Here is a 22,722-nt window from a genome sequence, read left to right as displayed (position 1 = left end):
TAATTATTTTTAACTAATTTAGAAATAGGAAAATGCTTGTTCGTTAATTTAAATATTTTTATGATTTTTTAATTTTCTAATTTTTACAGAAATATTTATTGACATCGATATTTTATCGATATTTCCATTAATATTTCTATGAAGTTGAGACATCGATCGATATCAATATTTAAAATCTTGATTTTAGTTTGATTCGAAGTTGATATTAAAACTGAAAAAATGAAGGTGTATATATGGAAATGATCCAATAATGGCAATTCAAAAGAGAGAGAGAGAAGCATATGGGGCAGGAATCAGACCAACTCGATTACAGCCTTTCACTGTGTATCTCTCCTTTTGTTTTTCTGAGATGTGGTCCCTCTCCCCCACCCTCCCATGTGCTTCCCATCCCATTCGCTCTCTCCCGTCGTCTCGAAGATACGTGTCTTTCTTTAGTTGAATTATGTTTAAGTTAATCTTCGTTCAGCTCGTAATCTAAAAAATACGTATAGTTGAACTATACTCAAGTTACACAAGTTACATTCTTTTTGTTTCATGATTTCAGACTTGCGTGTGTTAACTAATTTAACAAATTGAACTATGTTCTATCCTCTCCACTTCATCTGCAATCTTGAAGATACATGTCTTAACCAGTTGAAGTATGTTCAAGTTTATATTCACTTTTTGTTTAATGATTTCAGACACACGGGTCTTAACCAACTTAACCAATTGAACTATGTTTCATTCTATTCCCTTTGTCTATAATCTCGAAGATACGAGTCTTAATCAGTTGAACTATGTTTAAATTGATTTTCACTTTATCCGTCATCTTAAAAATACGTGTCTTAACGTTAAACTATGACTCTGACTTCGTCCACTCAAATTGAACTATGTTTAGATTGAGACAAAAAAAAGGATTCTGGCAAACCTTTCAATAATTTATCCTCTGTGTTGGAACTGCCAACCTTTCTTTCGCTCACTTTCTTCTTCTCCATCTGAGCTCCAAGCTATGCTCTGAGCCATCCACGCCCAAATCTCTCTCGCTCTCTGTGTTTTCCTCTATGGAGAAGAAAACCCAGTTGGGATTCAACCATTTTCTGCTGATTTCTCTGTTTACTTTCTCCTCAATCTTCTTCTCTGCCAAGTCCCAAGAACTGACCATTGATGCTACTGTAATGCTGGCTCTGAAGAAGAGCCTCAACCCCTCTGAATCCCTCGGCTGGTCGGACCCTGACCCCTGCAAATGGAACCATGTCCTCTGCTCCGACGACAATCGGGTCACCCGGATTCAAATCGGCCGCCAAAATCTCCAAGGTACGCTCCCTTCAAATCTCCAAAATCTCACTGCCCTTGAGCGATTGGAGCTCCAATGGAACAATATCTCCGGCCCTTTACCCTCCCTTAGCGGATTAGCCTCTTTGCAAGTCCTTCTCCTTAGCGACAACCAGTTCACTTCGATTCCGGCCGATTTCTTCGCCGGAATGACCTCTCTTGATGCTGTTGAAATTGACAACAACCCCTTCTCGGCGTGGGAGATTCCGGCCAGTCTCCGGAATGCTTCCACTCTTCAGAACTTCTCTGCTAACTCTGCGAACATCTCCGGTTCGATACCGGAGTTTCTCGGCGGCGGCGACGACATTCCGGGGCTGACAAATCTGCATCTCGCTTTTAACAATCTGGAGGGGGGGCTTCCTTCGAGCTTCTCTGGGTCTCAATTGGAGTCTCTGTGGGTTAATGGGCAAAAGAGTGTCAATAAGCTAAGTGGGAGTATTGATGTTCTACAGAACATGACTTCTTTGAGTGAAGTTTGGTTGCATTCCAATTCATTTTCCGGTCCTTTACCAGATTTCTCGAGGTTGAAAGATCTACAGGTCTTGAGTTTGAGAGATAACAAGTTTACTGGTCCTGTGCCGAGTTCTTTGATGAACTCTGAGTCATTAAGAGTGGTGAATTTGACTAATAATCTGCTTCAGGGTCCAATTCCAGTGTTTAAAACAGGAGTTGCTGTGGATATGACTAATGGTTCGAATAGCTTTTGCAAGCCAGATCCTGGTGTGTGTGATACACGAGTAAATACACTGCTCTCCATTGTGAAATTTATGGGTTATCCTCAGAGATTTGCAGAGAATTGGAAGGAAGATAACCCATGTAATGATTGGATGGGAATCTCTTGCAGGAATCAGAACATAACCATCATAAACTTTCAGAAACTGGGGCTTTCTGGTGTGATTTCTCCTGAGTTTGCTTCCCTTAAGGCACTGGAGAGATTGGTTCTTGCTGATAATAACCTCACAGGTTCTATCCCTGAGGAACTTACAACCCTTCCTTTTCTAACTGAGTTGGATGTTTCCAACAATCAGCTTTCTGGGAAGATCCCAAAGTTTAGGAGTAATGTAATGGTGAGTACCAATGGCAACCCCAATATCGGGAAAGAAATGAGTAATCCGTCCCCGAGTGGTGTTCCATCGTCTGGAAGATCGCCTGACGGGAAGATTGCGGGTTCTAACGCTGGTGAGAAGTCTGGGGATGGGGATAAGAAACCGAATTCCATGATTGGAGTCATTGTGCTTTCTGTAGTTGGTGGTGTGTTTGTTCTTTTCTTGATTGGATTGGTGGTTTTGTGTGTGTATAAAATGAAGCAGAAGCGGTTTAGCCAGGTGCAGAGCCCGAATGCAATGGTTATTCATCCCCGGCATTCGGGTTCGGATAACGAAAGTGTAAAGATCACAGTTGCTGGATCAAGTGTGAGTGTAGGTGCAATTAGTGAAACACAATATGGTGGTAGCAGTGAGGCTGGGGATATCCAGATGGTTGAAGCAGGGAACATGGTGATTTCGATTCAGGTGTTGAAAAATGTCACTAACAACTTCAGTGAAGACAACATTTTGGGACAGGGAGGTTTCGGAACAGTCTACAAAGGAGAATTGCACGACGGGACGAAAATTGCGGTGAAGAGAATGGAGTCGGGAGTCATTAAAGGCAAGGGACTAGCAGAGTTCAAGTCTGAAATTGCAGTTTTGACAAAGGTTAGGCACCGACATCTCGTCGCTCTTCTCGGATATTGCTTGGATGGGAACGAGAAGCTTCTCGTCTACGAGTATATGCCTCAAGGTACACTTAGCAGGCATCTTTTCAACTGGCCAGAAGAAGGGTTGAAACCTTTGGAATGGACAAAGAGGTTGACCATTGCATTGGATGTAGCAAGGGGTGTTGAGTATCTACATGGTTTGGCACATCAAAGTTTTATACATAGGGATTTAAAGCCTTCAAACATTCTTCTTGGAGATGATATGAGGGCGAAAGTTGCAGACTTCGGTCTCGTTCGCCTAGCACCGGAAGGTAAAGGTTCTATCGAGACGAGAATTGCTGGGACCTTTGGCTATTTGGCACCCGAATATGCAGGTACTTGCCTTCGTATCTTTTTAATTTTTGTGTGCTGCACCTATGTCAAAACACCTTCAGTGTTAGATTTCAAATTTACACAGAAACTTATACCATGGCTTAGTTAGAACTTTAGCATCTTTTCATGGCAATGTTAGGAAGCTTATATTTAGTGCCTGTGTTTGCGATGACTCGATACTAATATAGATGTCCTGTTTTGCAGTTACTGGTCGGGTAACGACTAAAGTTGATGTATTCAGCTTCGGTGTGATTCTAATGGAGCTAATCACCGGGAGAAGGGCCCTCGACGAAAGCCAACCTGAGGAGAGTATGCACCTTGTAACTTGGTTCCGCCGGATGCAAATCAACAAGGACTCCTTCCACAAGGCCATTGATCCAACCATCGATCTTACTGAAGAAACGTTCGCCAGCATCAGCACCGTGGCTGAGTTGGCGGGTCATTGTTGTGCCCGGGAGCCATATCAAAGGCCTGATATGGGTCATGCAGTCAACGTCTTATCATCTCTTGTTGAGTTTTGGAAACCAACCGATCAAAATTCTGAAGACATATACGGCATCGACCTTGAGATGTCGTTGCCTCAAGCGCTCAAGAAATGGCAGGCTTACGAAGGTAGAAGCCAGATGGAATCGTCTTCGTCGTCCCTTCTTCCAAGCTTTGACAACACACAGACCAGCATACCGACGCGGCCATACGGATTTGCAGAGTCTTTCACTTCTGCAGATGGAAGATGAAAACTATTCTAATGTAAAAGATCACCTCTGGCTTTACAAGTTATTCCCATTTGCTTCTTGCAAAATAGTGTTTATATCTTGACCCTTCCATTTCCGCTGATTTCTCTATGTTTTTAGTATGGATATGTATTATTAGTGCTTGAACCAGAAAAGACTGTGAAGAGATGGGGAAAGGGATATTTAAATTTATCTCTTTAACTCTGAAACTTTTTGGGGACATTTTGTTAGAACTAAAACCTTAATTCTCCTTCTCACATCTTTGAGAGTAAATTTGGTTCTCGATACAAATAACTCAAAAATAAGTACAATTTCGTCATATTCTTAGATGCATTTCTAGATTATAAAGAAAGCATAACAAATAAAAGTAAATAATTGAAGTCTCCATTTCGTTTTTTTATTTTTTGAAAATTATGCTTATTTGCTCATTACTGTTTTAATATGTTTAAACTTTTTTTTGGAAACATATTTAACTACTTTGGTTAGTATTCAAATTTTAGCCTAGATTTTAAAATTAGATGCAAAACAAATAAATACATTAGTAAAAGTAGTGTTTCCAAACTTTATTTCTAAATATAGAAAATAAAAAAAATAAAATAGTTATCAAAAGAGAACATGAGAGAATAATTTTCTTTTGCAAGTTCTTTTCATTTGCAAGTGTTGGGTCATTGGCTCACTTAGGCCCAAATAAATATGTTTCAAAAAAAAATTAAGCTTGTACACACAACTTGCAAAAAAAATTGCACAATGAGAGCTTTCATTTCTACATGAGGAAAACAAGTTACGACAAGTCATGATTTGCAGAAAATTTAGTGTTAAAACTCGAACAAGAAATATATTGAAATATATAAAAGATATAGAAATTAAGGAACTACCAAGTAATTCGAGGTACTTGGACCCTTCCCTCTTCTCTTGAGTATTCTTACTCAAACCTAAACCATACTCACTCAATTCGATCCCTTCATCCTTAGACTTCCATTCTATTTATAATAATACTCCCTCACAACTTTCATATCTAATTACTAAGGTACCCTCGATACTCTAACAATATCCCTTTATAACCCTAAGGGCGATTCCTATCATTTAGATCAATAACTATCTAAAAATTATGATCAACCTAAACATAACTCAACTAATTAAAACACTTATCTCCAACTAAAAAAGTCATGAGTTTGAATCTCCACCTCTATTATCTATATGTTTGTACTAAACTAAAACTATCTAAAAACTATAAAGAGACCGAAACATGCAACAACTGTTGAAAGAGACGAAGCCACGATCAAGTTGGGATAGGAACGATGTAGAACATGGTTGGAGATGTCTTCGTCGTCTCATAGCGGATCCCCACCCCATTAAGAGACAGGAAAAATTAACACCCTAACCATGTATACATGGGTAGGTAGGTAGCCATAGGACTCAATGGCTCACATCTCACAACCAATGGCCTCCAAAAATCTTGCCCCATGCACCTGCCAGTCATAGCCAACCCTAGCCCAAGTCTGCATATACAATGTCAACTTCCGATTTAATGACTCATTTCACACACAAACTCTGACTGCCCTACTTTATTGCTCTCCTTTACTGGATCATTTCCAATGTATTATTCCACAATGTACAGATACATGCACAGATTTTAGATAGAACAACATACCCTTCAAGCGACCATATGAGGAGCTAAAGGTCAATCATGCACAACTTTTCTAACCAAAGTAAGATATTTGCATGCTTAAAGGACGCAAATTATCTCCTGTAGGATCCACTCGAAAAGATTCTATCAGCAACCTATATTATATTTGGGTCCCCTTTTACAATGTGGATCTAGGACCAATCATGACTCAATAGTGTAAATCTCGCACCACCTTCCTTTGGTGGCAATCCAATCATCAACCTTTTCGAGGTATGATCCAAGAACAAGTACAAACCAGCCAAACCATTCAATATCACTCACTATTATTATTCAAAGACATGTTCCTTCGAACTAACTTGAGAATCCAAGACTATTAAGATAATGATACTAACTGATGATAGTTGTCCATCTCAACAAACATTCCTTTTGCTTTACAGGCTATCTGACAAGAGACCATAAATTATCTGCAATCCATAAAAAGAATGTAGAAATCTGATCTATACTTTACACTTCTGCCTAGGGTCATCTTGTATAGTCAAATCCTGAGTTGGGTATCATTCAGCACGGTTCCTGTTAAGCAATGATTAACAAAATGCAAGACGGATTAGTCTTAACACAAATGAATTGAGAAAGATTTGTTCATCCCCAATGGTTTGGGAAGAATAAGGGGGGAAAAGGGTAGCAATCTGTGAGTTTCATTCGCAAACGTTTGAGAGAAAAATATGTAACATGATTAGTTTCCTTCTTAAATGTGCATGTTCTTCAACTCAGTCGTTCACTAGGGGTGTAGAAAATGCTGGTTAATACGTATTTGATCCAACGGTTCGGATTGAAAATCAAATTGGATGCTTTGTGGTATACAAGATTTCTTTTTGTAAATCAAATGGCCCCATAAATAAAAGAAGACAGTATTGGACCATTTGATTTAACAAAAACAAAATCCTGGACTGTGCGAAAGTTGACTAAATAAGCACAGTTCGGGAACGCTTCTAATAACTACTATAGTTATAGAGCTTACATGACAAACAGAAGCATAAAATGACTATAATATGAAAGGGATAGTCCTCACGACATTCTTCCTTGCATTACAGAATGATCGAAGGCTGTCTTCGTCAACGGTGCCGAGGCCCGATAAATTAACTCCATAGTTCGCCATTCTTTTAATATCTCGTGGAATGGGAGACTGCCAAAGTCCATCCCACCATGCTGGAGGGAGAAGAGGGGTTAAGGCACACTGATTAGGCTGGTTAGGACAGCTTAAAGGACCAGCAAATCTGTTCCAGATATGCCCCCAGCCAACCTGGTTCTTTAAACCTTCACTCAACAAATTACTTTGGAAGCTACTCAAGAATGAAAAATCTGAACCGGTAGAATTGTTCCCTGAGCATATTTGAAATGGCATGTTAGAAACAGTTGTACAGATGTTCATCTAGCAAATAATTCTGTTCCTACATTACCCAACGTGTAAAATGATCGAGAGAGCTTTTAAAGATACCGAGACTGTCGAGATTGTGTGCTGCTGCCAGTGCTGCGATTAGCTGAGCATAGGTAGTACCTACACGCCGGTGAGCACCAGAAATAACAGCATGCTTGGCACGGGATGCAAGAAAGAAATCAACAAAGGCAACCCATCTTGGTGACGGGCCCCAGTCCTTTACTCTGAAGTCCAGTTTATGGAATTCATCATGCATTCCAGAAATGTTTCCTCTGAAGTGTTCATAATCAAAATGAATGACCTGAAAACAGAATTGCAAATGAAACTAGTCCGAAATGGCTCTACAATCATAAGAAATATCTGGGAGGCTATGTTGTCCGCAAGTGACTTCATTTAACGAAATAGAATGGCACAATGAGGGCAATTACCTCTGCAAATTCACCTAAGATGGGCATGATACTCTTAACAAAATTTGGGGTATCTGATACTAAAACCAATCTGGGTTTTTGGACCCTGCTTAGATTAAGCATGGCTTTTCGGATGCACTGCAGTGCTGCCTGTAAACCTCGGCCGGATCTGAAATACAGATGTACATTACTCAGTGAAAGGAAAGGGTTACAAAATGATGCACATCCATGGTTTCTGTCAATCAAATGGAATTTATTGGAGGAAGACATTGTGGAATCAATTCTTATAGCTAGTTGCAGTAGAAGAGAGCAGGAAATAACATTAGTTAAGTAGTAATACCACCTATTCATAAGCATCCGCATGTGCAATGAAATATCAGGATCAATCCCACTTTTAAGGACTGAGTACATCGCTTCTTGAACATCCTCTGAAGGAGATATCAGAACTTTCATCAGTTCTCCAAATACATTAGGTCTAGATTCCAAAACCTCTGGTTGTCCAAATAAATTAGAAGCAGCAGCCCTCATAGTGGGATGTAAGTTCTTCAAGAAAAATTGAGCAGCCACAGCATCTGTTGTACCTTGGAACCTGATGCACTTCAGTCAGGATAAATAAAGTACACAGATTGAGTAACAGTTTAACATAAACTGAAAATTTACCATACCATATGATAGGATGCTCCCATTCCTTCCAATTACTACATAGAACATTTGTCTGTGCAGGCTTTTCAAAATTATCAGTTCGCATAATCAAAGGCCTGTTGTATTTCCTACCACAACCATTAAGTCTCCATAAATGCTTGATTTCTTTCAAGGTAAATGAAATATCAGAATAAGAAATGTAGTCCCCAAAAGGAAACTTGCCCCTGAAAATAGAAGTGATAGTATTAGTACTGTCAAATAGAGAAAAAGGAATATTTAAAGAAAAAAAAAAACATACACATAATAGGTCAGGTTCATATGCATTCCATCAATGCATGAATATATAGACCTATCTCATAGACATGTACAGTTTCTTCTGATTTTTTATAATGAGAAAAACAACTTTCAGTGAGAACAAATGAAAGAATACAAGAAGCCGAAGAAAAAGATAGCCCAAGCCAAAGGGTGCCAAAAAGCAATCAATGCAAAGGAAAGAAAGAAGGAAAAACAGAAAAGTAACCGTACATGATGCACCACTAGTTTGCCTATAACTTGAAATGGCAGTGTGAAAGAACTGTCATAGACATTAAATGCTTCTAACAACTCCATGCATTTACGGTATTCAAAAACCAATATTTAAAGAAATAAAAAGGATTGAGATAGAACTAACATGCCTGGTTTGCCCAATAATCAAGGATCGGTTTAGCATTATACTTAAAGCTCCAGCAGTTAGAATCTTGTACATCTCATTCCCAAAGCCTGCCTCTGAAGCTTTGCCTAAGACAAAACCGTGTTTGCAGAACTGCTCAGGAGGAAGATTTCGCACTCTTGAAGCACCTAAAATGAAATTTTTGAGTAAGCTAATAGATCTAAAAAAACAAGTTTTCCACCAGAAAACAAATATGACAAAAGTTTTCGCAGTGAAGGAAAATCCAAAATGGTTTGTCATACATATTGTCCATAAAAACCAAAAGAAGATGACATCATTATAAACTTCAAGAAACCCACAGATGGTAATCAAGACGATCAAAGCTTTAAAACTGTTGCGTGAATAAAGAATAAGAGTATAGACTCGAGCAAGTGTGCAGTTGCACAACACAACACCATACAATAACCAGTACTAATTTTCCCTATGACCAATTAATTCTAAAGAACATATCTGTGTAAACGATTCCTCCGTTATGTATTCTTTCATTCGCAGGTCCACCAGAACTCATAAGACACAAGGAGTTCAATTTTTGAGGTCTTCACTAAAACGTCCTATTCAAAGGTAGCAGTGGTTACAAAGCCATTTCACTTGTTCAAAGGCTGCTAACTCACTCCTTTACAAATAAAGTGGAGTACTTAACAATCCTGAGTATACTAACCAATACACCAGAATAGGAAACTAACAGCAGCATTTAATGACTAGAGTTATACTGAACCAACCAGCAGACTAACCAACAAATATAAGTGTCAGCCTATTTCATACTAATCCACTCCAATGATTGTCTTCTTTATTATAGACCTAACTACTTGAAGAACTATTGAGTCCTCATTTTCAATTTCATAGCAGCTCAAGGAGACCATTCTGCATGCACATGTGGTACCATAATGCAATTATGATAACCTTTTCTCAATTTCAATGTTTCTTCATATTCTTCCTAAACACTAAGGTTTGCAATTCTTTGCTCCTTCGTCTATGGCTCTACAGTTGTTTTTTCCATGCATGACAAAGAGACCCTTCTCTCTTCTTCTTTGTTATTCCATGTCTATCAACATCTGAAACAAGGTATCATCCCTATAGCTGGTGACTTTACATGCTCCCATCAACTCTCCCTTCTCCATTATTAGATCCTTTGGCAGGGACCTATGGGTTTTGTCTTGTTGGAGGGTTAAAGCAAAAACTTCACTTGTAATTCTTTCATGGAGAGCATTGCAGATTCTAACTGCTTGTTCCAAAAGGGGAGGTAGGCAAAGCTTTGTAGAAACTAGCTTTATGGAAACTCAAGCTCCCAAAAAGACCGATAGAGTGAAGCCTTTCTCTGAATTTATCCATATGTATTATTGTAGCATTTGCAACAAAAATCAGCTTATGCCTCTCTTTTCATACCTTCACAAAGTTGCCATCAGAAAGCTTGTTAAAATGACCTTGATCTTATGCCTATAACTCTGGCCTCTAACTACTTGAACCTAATAACTCTCAACTTGTTTCAGTACAGCGAATTCAATCCAAGGACTTGCAACAACTTCACTCGGATAGAAAAGGAAATAAGCAACAGACCAAAAGATAGATGTGTTTTAGTTCTAGCTTCCACAAAAACACAAAATTGTAAGTTTAAGTATGTAGTATCTTATTTTACGTCCCTTCATTGGAATGAATCTTCCTGTGACCAATAATGAGGTGGGGAAAAAAGGTTGAGCAAGTACCTTTGGCATCTATCTTAGTTATATTACAAGTTTAGTCCTAGAAGTTTCAAGGTTGTGTCTATTTAGTCTCCGTACTTCAAAAGGTTTCTAATAAGCCCCTAAACTACCAGGGTTGTGTCTATTTAATCTTTATAACTTTAAAAGTTTCTAATAGGTCCCGTTGTTCTTACATGGCACATAAACGGATGTTGGGTGTAATCGTTAAATAATACAAGTTTTAGTGAGGTTGGACAAAATACCTTAGTTTTTGATCTAGGAAATCATACCCCCAATACCCCAAATTATGTATTTCTGCCCTGCTAATAATCCATTGATGTTCCACAGCGAGGGTATGGTTTTAAAATTTTCTTTTAATCGTGTGAAAAAATACACTCACTACGGAGAATTGATAGTTCATTAGAAGGGGAAAAAATGGATCATGAGCCTAAAAAATCGCTCGTAGTCTGGTTATTAAATGGAAAATGAAAATCATCACTCCGATAACCTGGCCCAAAAACGACAAGAAATTCTGATTTCGAGTAACAATTTAATTGCTCATATAACAAACTATCAGACGATCAACAAAGGGAGTGCAGACAGTTAGCAGAAATGCATATAAGGAAATATTACCATTCAAATAAAAGTGATTTTGAATAATTTTTCTTACTCTCAGGCTTTCCTTCCAGACACCATCTTCTTTAAAGGCCTCTCCCATCTGTTCCACCGTCGCGCAGGAGCTCCGCCTTGGCTCCACTCCACTCCGAACCTGACTTTCTCCAACTCCTCCGTCGCCATTACCAAGCTGATCAGAGCTCGATCTCGATTCTCGAGCTTCAAGCCTCATAAAAATGTTGAGCATTAAGAATCCAATTGCAGCACCGACAGCACATAGAACGACGACATAGCGCGCAAACGGTGGCGGTCGCTTCCTCCTGGATCCACCATGCCTCATTTTTTCGTCTGCTTCACGATCTTCTGGAGATTCAGACTGTTATTCCGAAGAGAAGCGGATTCGACCTCAGTGTGTTAAATTTTCTACTTCCTGGATTGAGGATTCTATACTTCATATCTTGGCTCGGGTTTTCCACCGGGCAAATCGGAACAAACGAACTAATTACAAACGGGTTAAATTTAACCCATCTCTCAATCATTCAAGAAACAAGTGCTTTGGTTCACAATTCATATTCTGATTTTTGTCTTCGGATTCACTTAGTCGCGTAGATTTATCTTTTAAAATTATCCTCTAAATCACATAAATTTTAACAATTATATTCGTATAGGTCGTGAAAATAAGCATAGTTCAATAGTAACTGACATATCTCCAATTAAAATGTTGAAAAAAAAAATCGCTTCATTGAGTTGAACACTTGGAAGAGTTATCATGTCAATCACTTTCATTCCTTTCATTAGACCTTTTATAGCACACTCGTAGTTGTAACTCTAACTCGATTATTTTCTAATGATTCTTGTATTCCGTAAATCACGTCAATTCTCTCTTTGTTGACAATATCTTTGACCCAACCCTTTAACAAGTGTTGCAAGTATTAGACATTTTACCTCAAGAAAAAGCTAACTCTAGAACTTGAAATGATTCGAGCGATGTGTCTTAATTATTTTTTCAAGCGAGTTCAATCTTCGTCCTACTGCTGTCAAACTAAAAATAAATTAAATTTTATTATTTGATAATATTTAATTATTTTTATAAATTAATAAGGGATGGGGGTAGGAAATAGGAATTACTTAATCTTAAATATGTTAAGAAATTGATTTAAAAACATATTTTACAAATAATTAAAAAAGTTAAAGGATGGGAATTACATTCCACTTCTTCATTTTCCCCTACAAAATTTTAATTGAAAGGGAAATTCTCATTTTGGTTATTTTAAATTTTTATCTTATAAAATAGCATTTGATTTGAAGTACTATTGAGAGGTGAGTCCTTTGAGTTTGAACTTCATCTTCTTTAATTTATAACAATCAACCTTTAACTGTATTTTATTTATCATGCAGCATATTTATGTTTTTTTTTTTAATGTTTATGTAATTTATAGCTTGATTTTTCTTAATTCGAATTTATTTTCAATTATTGTCCAATTTCCTCTACTTAAGAATTTTTAGTCAATTTTAAAGGGAAACGTCTCTCTTTTCTTGAAATTCTTCTCTTTTTTTCTTTTTTTTTTTTTAATTCTCCATTTTACCTTAGAGTCATTTACGAGGTGGAGAAGGCCAATGTAGACATTACTGGTCCTAAAGTTTAGAGTTTAACCTTTTGGCAATGCAATGCAATTTTGGCAATTTTGGCAAGAAAATCTTAGAGTTAATTAAGGGATGAAATGTAACTCAAAAAAAAAAATTAAGGGATGAAATGTGTCGAGTTTAACCTCATTCTTGTCGATATTTTGGCTACTCGAAGGTGTGAGGTCGGCTGAGAAAATGGGACTTAATTTTATAATTATTGAATATATTTATAGGGAATCAAATGAGGTTGCTCATTTTGTTAATAGAGAGGGTTGGATGATTCATGGTTTTCTAATTTTCCTTGTCGAATTTTTTAAAAAGACGAGACGGTTTTTTTAGTACAACATGTGGGGTGGAGGGATTTGAACTCACGACTTCCTAGTTCGACATAGGTATCTTAATCCACTAAACTATGTTCAGGTTAGTGACGAGACTAATTTGATATTAAGATTCGATATAGATGAAATCGTGGAAACGGGCATGACTTAGTCAATTATTCTCGCAATTCAGATAAGATTCGGACCGCCACTTCTCTGAAAGCATAGTTCTTGCCTCCCTCCTTGGAGCTCGTCCATTCCTTGGGTGATCCATTGCTCTCACGTTCAAGTGTTTGTTTGTTGTTTAGGCTGGTGAGTGAGATCTCGTGTACTCCGACTAATAAGAGATAGGTTTTTTTTCTCCCCAAGACTTGCTTGCTTTGTATGGAGTACCGATCCCGTTAAATGCAATGTGGCGAAAAAGATTGATGGATGGGGTAAGTGGTTTAAATTTGGTGAGGTTGGACACTGATAAATTTTAGGGAAGAGTAAGTTGAGAGAATGACAAAATATGATTTGACATTGAATTGGATACAAACCTATCATCTTATTTATAAGGTAGGATAATATAAGACATTTAAATCAATTAATATCTAAATCAAATAAATTTCAATTCCTAATAGCAAACCTAAATCCTATCAAAATCATAAATTATATCAAATCATATCGTAAATCATATCACAACTAACAGTTTACTTTGAACTTTTTTTTTCATCATTGTGCTTTGTGGTTCATTTTGATCTTTATACTTTTAAAATGTCTATTTTAGTTTTTGGTCTTTCAACTTTTATTCATTTCAGTTCTCCTACTTTAAAAAATAATTTATCCCTTCATTTTCATTTTTATATCACTTATTTCAATCATAATTTTAACATGATATTTCGCTAATTAAATTTCTTTAAACGTAGTCGTTAAATGATAAATTTCAATCAAACACAAATTAACACGTCATTATTTTTTAGATTAATTATAAATTGACACATGTATATCCAAATTAAATTAAAATACATGAAAATTTGGACAATTAAATAAAGTCACCTAGCCGTGGTCTTAAAGAAAATTAGCAAAGTCTAAAATCCATTAAATAATCAACTAAGCCCAAGCACAAAGCTCAAGTTATGTGTGTGTATATATATTTCTATTTTAGCTCTTCTTTCTTTTTTGTCCATTTCGCTACCAAATTATCTATGGTATATATCTATTTCGTTTTTAACTAGTATTCAAAATCAAAAACACTCTGACAAATCGAGCATCGTTCAAATGGTTAAGACACTTACCAGAAGGTCATGAGTTCGAACCCCACTCCCATAATGTTGATCAAAAAGACAAAGTCGCGGGGTAATGAATTGGTCAACCAAGAAAAAGATTTAGCCATGTGGCTAGATTTGTGTGTGTGTTTTTTCCTCCTTTTTTTTTTTATTTTTCTAAAGTTATGTTTCTTTGTAAGCTTTGTAAGCACATGTGTTTTGTGAAAGCATAATCCTAACTCAATCCTAACTTTTATATTTATCCTATCTCTTATTCCCAAATTTGAAACTTCTTTAGTTCTTGAATTTGAATAAAACAAATCATTTTAATCATTGTTGTTAATTTTTTTAGTAGACTACATAACATCCATATACATTTTGTTTATGTACCTATATTTACATATAGCTAAGTGCTTTAAAGCACGTGTAATAAATTATAGGTTATATTTTCAAATGAATTTTAAGTTTTGGTTAAATGATGAATGAAAAATCAACAAAAATTACTATAATAATTTTTTATGCAAAATTTAAGGACTAACACTAAATAATTAAATGTCAAAAATAAAATTATACAAGTTTAATCCTGAATTTTTAAAGTGGTGCTTAATAGATTCCTAATCTCTAAACTTTTAAAAAGTGTTTAATACATCCTTAAACTTTTAGTATCGTGTTTATAAATCTTTGAATTTTATGAAGTATTTAATAGAGTCTTTGAACTTTCAAATTTGTGTTTAATAGCTGCTTCCCACTTATTCAACATTTGTTTTAAATTCAAGAACACACTACACACATAATCCAATTTTGTAGGTAGATACGAAGATTTTTTTTTTTTTTAATAATTAACTAGATACAAAATTGAAAGTTTTAGGTTGCATTTGATAACAATTACATTTTTTATTTTCAATTTTTAAAAGTTAATCTGAGAAACATTACTTTCCCCTACATTCTTTGTTTTATAATTTAGTTTTATAAGGATTTCCAAAATCTAGGCCAAATTTTGAAAATAAAGAAAAAATATCTCTCAAAAAGTAGTTTTTATTTTTGAAATGTGACTAAGCATTCAAATATATTTTGAGGAGAGATGAAAAATTTAACATCGAAATTATTCAAAAAAAAAACTATAAACGAAATAGTGACATAAATTTAAAATTTTATAGAGTTATTAGATACATGTGGAAAAATAATTTAACAGGACAAGAAATATTTAAAAATTTAGAAAGAAATATAAGAAATTGGATTGGAGACTAAAATAGGAGTTAGAAACTTAGAACATACAAAAATAATATATTTTTGATGGTTTGGATGATAAATAGAAAGGGGGGTCCCACCACAGAATCAGGTGCAGAGCGAAAATAACTAAATTCCTCTCAACTCCCGCTCTCTCTCCTCTCCTTCACAACGACCATTTCAAATCCCACCACAGAACTCAAGAAAAAAGAAAAACAATGATGAGACTCACAAAACCAAAATTTTCATATTGATGGATAATTTTCTTCACAATTCGCATCTCTGTTCTTGAAACTCTCCTCCTTTTTCGTTCTTCCCAGCCTTCCACATTCCCCGACAATGGAGAAGAGCAGCAGCAACCAACCTGATGAGAATCAACACCTCCTACGCAAGACCTCTAGCTTCGCTGACAAGGAGGATGCCCCCAAATCCGGCGTTGATGATGATGCCAATCCCGCGGTACCAGATCACGATCATCATCCTGATGCAGCAGCCGCGCCCACGGACGACGCCGATGTAAAATCTGAAGAAAAATTGGAGGATCGGGAGCTGGAGCTGGAGCAGGATCAAGATCAAGACCATGAGAAGAAGGAGGATGGAAAGGAGGAGGAGGAAAAGAAGGATCAGGAGGAAGAGTCGTCCCAGCAGGATGAACCGGATCTTCATTATGATCTCCACACCATCCTTGAAGATGTCGATCAATTTCTCCGCGATTCTCGAGATCGGGAGGATGATGCTGTGGTGGAGATTCCGAGGTTCATCGACAAATTCTTGGATCTCGTGGATGCGAAGATTGAGCAATATAATAACGATGCAGAATCGAACGCGAAAGAGAGAGAGTGTCGGGTGCCAGAGGACGAATCGTCGTTTCTGGAAGCTGTCGATCGGTTATCGAAGCTCAATAATGCACTCCGCGAAATGAAATTGGAAGAGGAGAAGAAATCGTTGATTAACCGCGTCGGGAGCATTGAACAGAGAGCAATTTCTTATTTGGAGGAGGAGTTCCGATTCTTTCTTGAGGAATCCTCCCGAAGCAGTAGCGACACGGATCCTGCTGCCGAAACAGATCGCAGTGACGCTGAATCCGATCAACTTCATTTTCCAGGTTACTCCGACGAGATCGTGAGGTATTTGAATAAAATCGCCAAGGCAATGATTGCCAGTGGATACGAATCAGAATGTTGCCAGGTTTACATGGTTGCGAGAAGAAATATATTCGAGGAAGCCTTACAGAAGCTAGGGTTCGAGAAACACAGCATCGACGACATCCAGAAGATGAGTTGGGAATCAATGGAGAGGGAGATCGCTACGTGGGTCAAAACCTTCAAGCAATGCGCCACAATTTTGTTCTCTGGCGAACGGAAGCTCGCCGAATCTGTATTTTCAGAGTATCCTGAACTCACCGATAGCCTGTTCAGCAATCTGACTCGCGGCATTGTGATTCAGCTCCTAAATTTCTCGGAAGGAGTTGCGATGACGAAGCGCTCCGCCGAGAAATTGTTCAAGCTTCTTGACATGTACGAAGCTCTCCGCGACATGGTCCCAAAAATGGAGGACTTATTTCCAGAGGAATCCGCCAACGAGCTCAAAACAGAGACCACAACTGCTCGCGCTCGTCTCGGCGAGGCCGCGATTAGTATATTCGGCGATCTCGAAAACTCGATCAAAGCAGACACCGGAAAAACTCCGGTACCGGGCGGTGCCGTCCATCCATTGACTCGATACACCATAAACTACTTGAAATATGCTTGCGAGTACAAGAACACTCTGGAACAGATTTTCAAAGAACATTCGAAGATCGAGCGAGCCGATTCCACCAGCCGGCCACATTTTGAGGGCGAACAAGCCCCAAACTACCAATCAAGCAGCGACAACCAATCGCCATTCGCCGTGGAACTGACGAAGGTGATGGAACTCCTGGACTCAAATCTGGAAGCGAAATCGAAGCTATACAGAGACATAGCCCTGAGTTCGATCTTCATGATGAACAACGGGCGATACATCTTGCAGAAGATCAAAGGATCCGCAGAGATCCACGAACTGGTGGGCGATACGTGGTACCGTAAGAGATCTTCGGATCTGCGTCAGTACCACAAGAATTACCAGCGAGAGACGTGGAGCAGACTGTTGAGTTGCTTAAACCACGAGGGATTGACGGTGCACGGGAAAGTGGTAAAGCCAGTGCTGAAGGAGAGGTTTAAAAGCTTCAACACCATGTTCGATGAGATCCACAGGACGCAGAGCTTGTGGGTGATCAGCGACGAGCAGCTTCAATCGGAGATCAGAGTATCGATATCGGCGGTGATGATTCCGGCCTACAGATCATTCCTAGGCAGGTTTTCACAGTACTTGGATCCGGGGAGACAAACGGAGAAGTACATCAAGTTTCAACCTGAAGACATCGAAACTTACATTGACGATCTATTCGATGGAAACCCAACCATGGCAAGAAGGAGAATATAAGCGCCGAGGCGCTGCAAACGAATTTGAAAAGGCAAGGCTTCATTCTCTTAGACTTTCTTCTTCTTCTTCTTCTTCTTCTTCTTTCTTCTTCTATATATAAGTTTTTTTTTTCCTTAAGTTTTTCAAAAGCTAAGAAAGAAACCATTGAAAAGCCCCCGCTGAGGCTACTTTTGTCATTTCAGCTACACTCTGCAATTCTTCAACTCGCTGAATCGCCGCTGCTCCTTTTTATTATGTTACATTTTCCCACTCTCATTTTTTAAAAACCGAACGATTACTTGTAATTGTCAAATTAACAATGTAATTCTTTGATTCTGCATTGTTTTCTTCTTAGAAATAGCCAAATATAAATTATATTTATAATGCATGTATATATTTCCCGGGTTGAATTCTTTTTCTTTTAAATTAAAATATAGTTTTTTTTTCAGGATTTGAACTTCGAGAGATAACAATATCTGTTTACTGTTGAAGTATATTTATGGGAGTTAAAATATAGTTATAATCTAAAAAAGTTTATCTTTTGTCTTTTATTTAACCTTTGAAGTTTAAAAAATTTGTTTTAGTCTCCAAAAAAAAACCTTAGAACAAGTTTGAAGTTTGATCCAAAAACCTTCTAAAGGAAGGTACATTTATAAACACATTTGTTTTGTATTCTGCAATTAGATAGTTCATATTTGTTTTGTACAAAAATTTATAATGATATATATGAGAATGTTTTGATAACTATGTTTGTTTTGCAGGAATTGTATTTGGAGGCGTCCAAAAATTATATATTGGTTCTACAAAAGTCTTTACGAATATTCATGTAATTTATACATTGCCTTTTATTCTTTTATTAATTTCATAGTTTTTTTTTATCAATTTAGTTTATATTAAATTTTAAATGTTATTTTGTAGAACACATTCATTTATATTAATTTGACATAAATATCTAATATTAACTGGTAATTCCAATTTTAACTTGAATTTTTTTCTCGAAAGAAAATGATATAATTGATGGCATTTTTATTGGATTAAAATTTTATATTATCAAATTAAAATTCTATAAAACAAGTGTCATAATGTGCGACCAAAAAAACTTGTGAATTCAATCACTTGTAAGAGAATATAGTTAACCACGCAAATATTTTAATCAAAGCCCTTTTATAGAAAATATTTTTAAAAATTAAAAAATAATTAAATTAAAGGTATGTCCAACTTGCTAATGATCCCACGGTAAAAACATAACAAATGTTTGTAACATGCATGATCTAACTTGACTGCATAAGCTTGTGAGTTGAGTAGAAGCATTAAAATGGTGGAACATGGTCCAATCTCATTTATCTAGATCTTAGTAGACCTTTAGTTACACATGAATTATTCTTCTCATTGTCAATTGGTATTGAGTTAAATCCCTCAAATATTGATATGATATTATAGTCTAACATTGAAAAGATAAGAAGCCTAAAAAATTTACTTGTGTTGAAAAGACGAGGGACCTAAAAGATTTATAATATACATGATTGTCAATTCACATCGGAAAATGAATCTAACAAATAATTATTTTGGTTAGGATCATAAGACAATCATACTAACCTATTATCAACGCTGCGCCACAATTTTCCGGTTGACTTCATTCAAATTTTAAGCATATTCTCAAATTGAGTTGATTCCATTCAAATTTTTTAACTTGGAGTTGAGTTCCACCCTACCGAACCGACATCTCTTAGTTTAGTTAAAATTTTAACACATTTTAGATGCCTTAGTCAGTGCTCCTCTTAGTTTAGTTAAAATTTTAAATTTTAACACATTTTAGATGCAGTTAAACTATGTTCAAGTTGAGAACTACGTCATAAATATCAATCTATCTTTTATTTTTAATAAAATGTATATTGGCGTTTTTACCATAAAAATCAATTCTCAATTTTAAACAATGAAGTTCCACCTCCTATAATTAAAAAAACACTATTTGTTTAAAATTTACATATTTTTGTACCTAAATCACTTATATTTTGACACTCTTTATATTGCATCCATATATCCATATGTTAACAATATAACGGATGAAAATATTGATACGTAGATGGATATTGACCTACTCTAGAAACGAACTTAGAGAAATGTTGAAATTTAAAAAAAAAAAAATACTTACCTCTTTTTGTAGCTGAGCCTACGAAAGTAAACAGAAAGAATTAGAAACAACAGTAAAAAGAACTGCCCATTATTTATTAACAGCCAAGGAGAGAACATACACATCAATTTGGATATGGATAGCATTCTCAAAGCTTGCTGGTAATGTTGATGTTCCTGACCTTTGATGATCTTGTGGCTGTGTCTTTTGGCACAACAATGGTGAGGACACCATTTTCGACTTGAGCTTTAATTTGGTCCACTTTAACATTTTCAGGCAATTCAATCTCCCTTGAAAATTCCCTCTTCTCTCTCTGTCTTTCGGCTAAATGCCAAATGGTATCTTTCGCAACAGGTTCCTCTTTGCCCCTGCTTCCTTTTATGTGCAGAATGTTTCCCTCATCAACCTGGACCTTTATCTCATCTTTGCTGAAACCTAGAGAATCATGAAATAGCAGCAACCAATTAATCTACCAAATAGCAGCTTACACGGTAAGATCAAAGCTGTGTTTGAAGCGAGTGTGTGTGTGTGGAGAAAGGGCCAGAATGTGGTGGATTCATACAAATTGACTTCAATTTTTCAAACATTTTCTTGTTTGATTCTTTCTTTACTAGTGTTCACCACAAATAAAATTTTAGTTTGTCACTTTCTCTGAAAGAGAATTTTTCTCCACATACTTCCATCAAACACGCAGAGACAAACCACGTACCAACATTTAATCACCTCAAAAGCTGAATGCAAAAATACTATATCAATTTTCAACAAGTTTCATAGATTACGATCGATTGAATTATCCAAAAGAGAAAGCACTGTCTAAAACTCGAACTTGTTACGCTCGATCCTTGATTGTTCACAAATAATCTGAAGTACGAAAAATAAAACGATTCCTCAAATAACCGAACACGAAAGAGTTGCTTAAAATCACTCCGAACAAACAAAACAAGTCTAAAATTAAAGCAAGAGGAAAGAAATTAACAATTCAATCCACAAAACCTAGAGAATTTCTATTATGGAGACATTACAAACAGAAATGACTAAAACCTCAAATTGAAGTGCGTAATCGGCAGTTAAGGCCAAATTTGAAGCGGTACCTGGAACGTTAACCTTGAAGGTGTGAGCATTGGATGTTTCGAGCCAGTCCAAGAGCGCAACGGCGCCGAACGGTTCCCGGAACACGGCAGGGCTCCAGAAGAAGCGCCGAAGAGGATATCCAAAGAAATCGTCCGCCATTGTAGGCAAAGGGATTGAACTTCAACTCCGCAGAAGGCACCGACGCTTGCAGCTGCTGCAAGATTGAATTTATGGAAGGAACTCAACTGAAAGTCTCAGGAAAATTGAAATGATCTTCTGGCACACGATTTCCAGAAACTTCTTTCTTCGTCCCTTGTCATTTTGGCACTGTATTCTAGACTCTTCTACTTTTCCGAAATCTCATCGTCCATCACGTGCCGCCCACGTGCATCATTATTTTTATTTTTTAACCTTAAAATTTTCATTATAAATTATAATATCAAAACTTGTCTAATTTATTCTAAACTATCAATTTGTATCTTATAAGTCGTTGATTTACTTAAAAATACAAAATATCACCTCTAATGTCATGTTTCGAAACCCTAGTCTGTAATTATTGAACTAAAATAATTAAAATGGTGTTTTTTTTGTTAAATTACTAACGAGTTCCTAAACTTTTAGAATTTTCAAACTTATATATATTTTTAAAATTAAGTTACCAATGAGATACAATCCTCAAAGTTGATACCAAATTTGAATTTTTTTTTTTTCAGACTAGAGTATTTGAAAGTTAGTGACTAAGTTGAAATAAGCATATAATTTTATGGTCCAAAATAGAATTTAAATGTTTTTTTTTTCAAAAATCTAGATTAAGTTTTTAACAGTACATATTAATGAACATACAAAATTTGTAGTTTTTTCAAAAGTAATAAAATAAAAGGTTTCAACATGGGAATGTTGTCTGATATAAAAATTTGAATAAGGAGAAAATTGCAATATAAAAATTTAAATGACTGAAGGTAGGAAACTGATAGATTTAGTATATTAATATCTATTTACGATAAAAACGAAACAGACGAAACACAAAAAATGTTAACAATAATAATATTATTAATAGTAATAATTAATAAGTAAAGACACGCAATTCTATTTCTAATCAATCAAGCCAATAAAAACTAAAAGAAACAAAGAGTTTGTTTTTCTCTCTCTTTTTTTAGTACAAGATGTCGAGAGGAAATTCTTATATGTCAATTACCGTTAAGCTATGCTATCTTTGGTTTCTCTCTCTTTTTTTAGTCCAACTACTATGTGAGAATCAAATAATCGAAATAGTAATATGTGTTTAATCAATTAAGATAAGTTATGTTTCAACAAATAAAAATTAATTAAGGTTACTAAAAATAAAAAAATAATTAAACTATATAAGGTCATTCTCATCTCAATCAACCTTAGATAAAAAGAAAATAATAATGTACATGAATTTAATAGTGTGAAGTGAGA

At 36.2% G+C, this 22,722-nt stretch overlaps 4 protein-coding genes across 6 annotated transcripts; 2 read left to right on the top strand and 2 right to left on the bottom strand.

The window, feature by feature from the left end:
* The first annotated feature begins 906 nt into the window (after window positions 1-906).
* Window positions 907-4,367, top strand: TMK1 (transmembrane kinase 1). Its single transcript, XM_022285846.2, has 2 exons — window positions 907-3,381; window positions 3,584-4,367. Exons 1-2 carry the CDS (start codon window positions 1,041-1,043, stop codon window positions 4,111-4,113), a joined length of 2,871 nt encoding a protein of 956 aa, XP_022141538.1. The 5' UTR covers window positions 907-1,040; the 3' UTR covers window positions 4,114-4,367.
* Window positions 4,368-6,522: 2,155 nt separating this feature from the next.
* On the bottom strand, window positions 6,523-11,797 carry LOC111011770 (uncharacterized). Of its 2 annotated transcripts, none has more exons than XM_022285657.2 (7): window positions 11,240-11,794; window positions 8,896-9,058; window positions 8,245-8,445; window positions 7,923-8,168; window positions 7,601-7,748; window positions 7,233-7,473; window positions 6,523-7,117 (listed from the first exon to the last, which is right to left on the bottom strand). In XM_022285657.2, the coding sequence occupies exons 1-7, from the start codon at window positions 11,559-11,561 to the stop codon at window positions 6,780-6,782; spliced, it is 1,659 nt and encodes a 552-aa protein (XP_022141349.1). In that variant the 5' UTR covers window positions 11,562-11,794; the 3' UTR covers window positions 6,523-6,779. The 2 variants fall into 2 exon arrangements, with proteins under 2 accessions (XP_022141349.1, XP_087978422.1); XM_088122296.1 differs by having other exon boundaries at window positions 6,949-7,117; window positions 7,195-7,473; window positions 11,240-11,797.
* Window positions 11,798-15,655: 3,858 nt separating this feature from the next.
* EXO70C2 (exocyst subunit exo70 family protein C2) lies at window positions 15,656-19,083 on the top strand. The gene has a single exon (XM_088123325.1). It carries the CDS (start codon window positions 15,978-15,980, stop codon window positions 18,099-18,101), a length of 2,124 nt encoding a protein of 707 aa, XP_087979451.1. The 5' UTR covers window positions 15,656-15,977; the 3' UTR covers window positions 18,102-19,083.
* A 301-nt stretch (window positions 19,084-19,384) lies between these two features.
* LOC111011798 (HSP20-like chaperones superfamily protein) lies at window positions 19,385-21,609 on the bottom strand. Of its 2 annotated transcripts, none has more exons than XM_022285693.2 (3): window positions 21,303-21,609; window positions 20,333-20,646; window positions 19,385-20,250 (listed from the first exon to the last, which is right to left on the bottom strand). In XM_022285693.2, exons 1-2 carry the CDS (start codon window positions 21,439-21,441, stop codon window positions 20,360-20,362), a joined length of 426 nt encoding a protein of 141 aa, XP_022141385.1. In that variant the 5' UTR covers window positions 21,442-21,609; the 3' UTR covers window positions 19,385-20,250; window positions 20,333-20,359. The 2 variants fall into 2 exon arrangements, with proteins under 2 accessions (XP_022141385.1, XP_087979452.1); XM_088123326.1 differs by having other exon boundaries at window positions 19,385-20,244.
* Between the last annotated feature and the right edge of the window lie 1,113 nt (window positions 21,610-22,722).

Source organism: Momordica charantia (genome assembly GCF_013281855.1).
Source record: "Momordica charantia cultivar OHB3-1 chromosome 4 unlocalized genomic scaffold, Mcharantia_2.0 BLBB01000004.1, whole genome shotgun sequence".
In the NCBI taxonomy this organism is placed as follows: Eukaryota; Viridiplantae; Streptophyta; class Magnoliopsida; order Cucurbitales; family Cucurbitaceae; genus Momordica; species Momordica charantia.
Note: the sequence above shows the minus strand (reverse complement) of the source record. Positions and strands in the feature narration are given on the sequence as shown.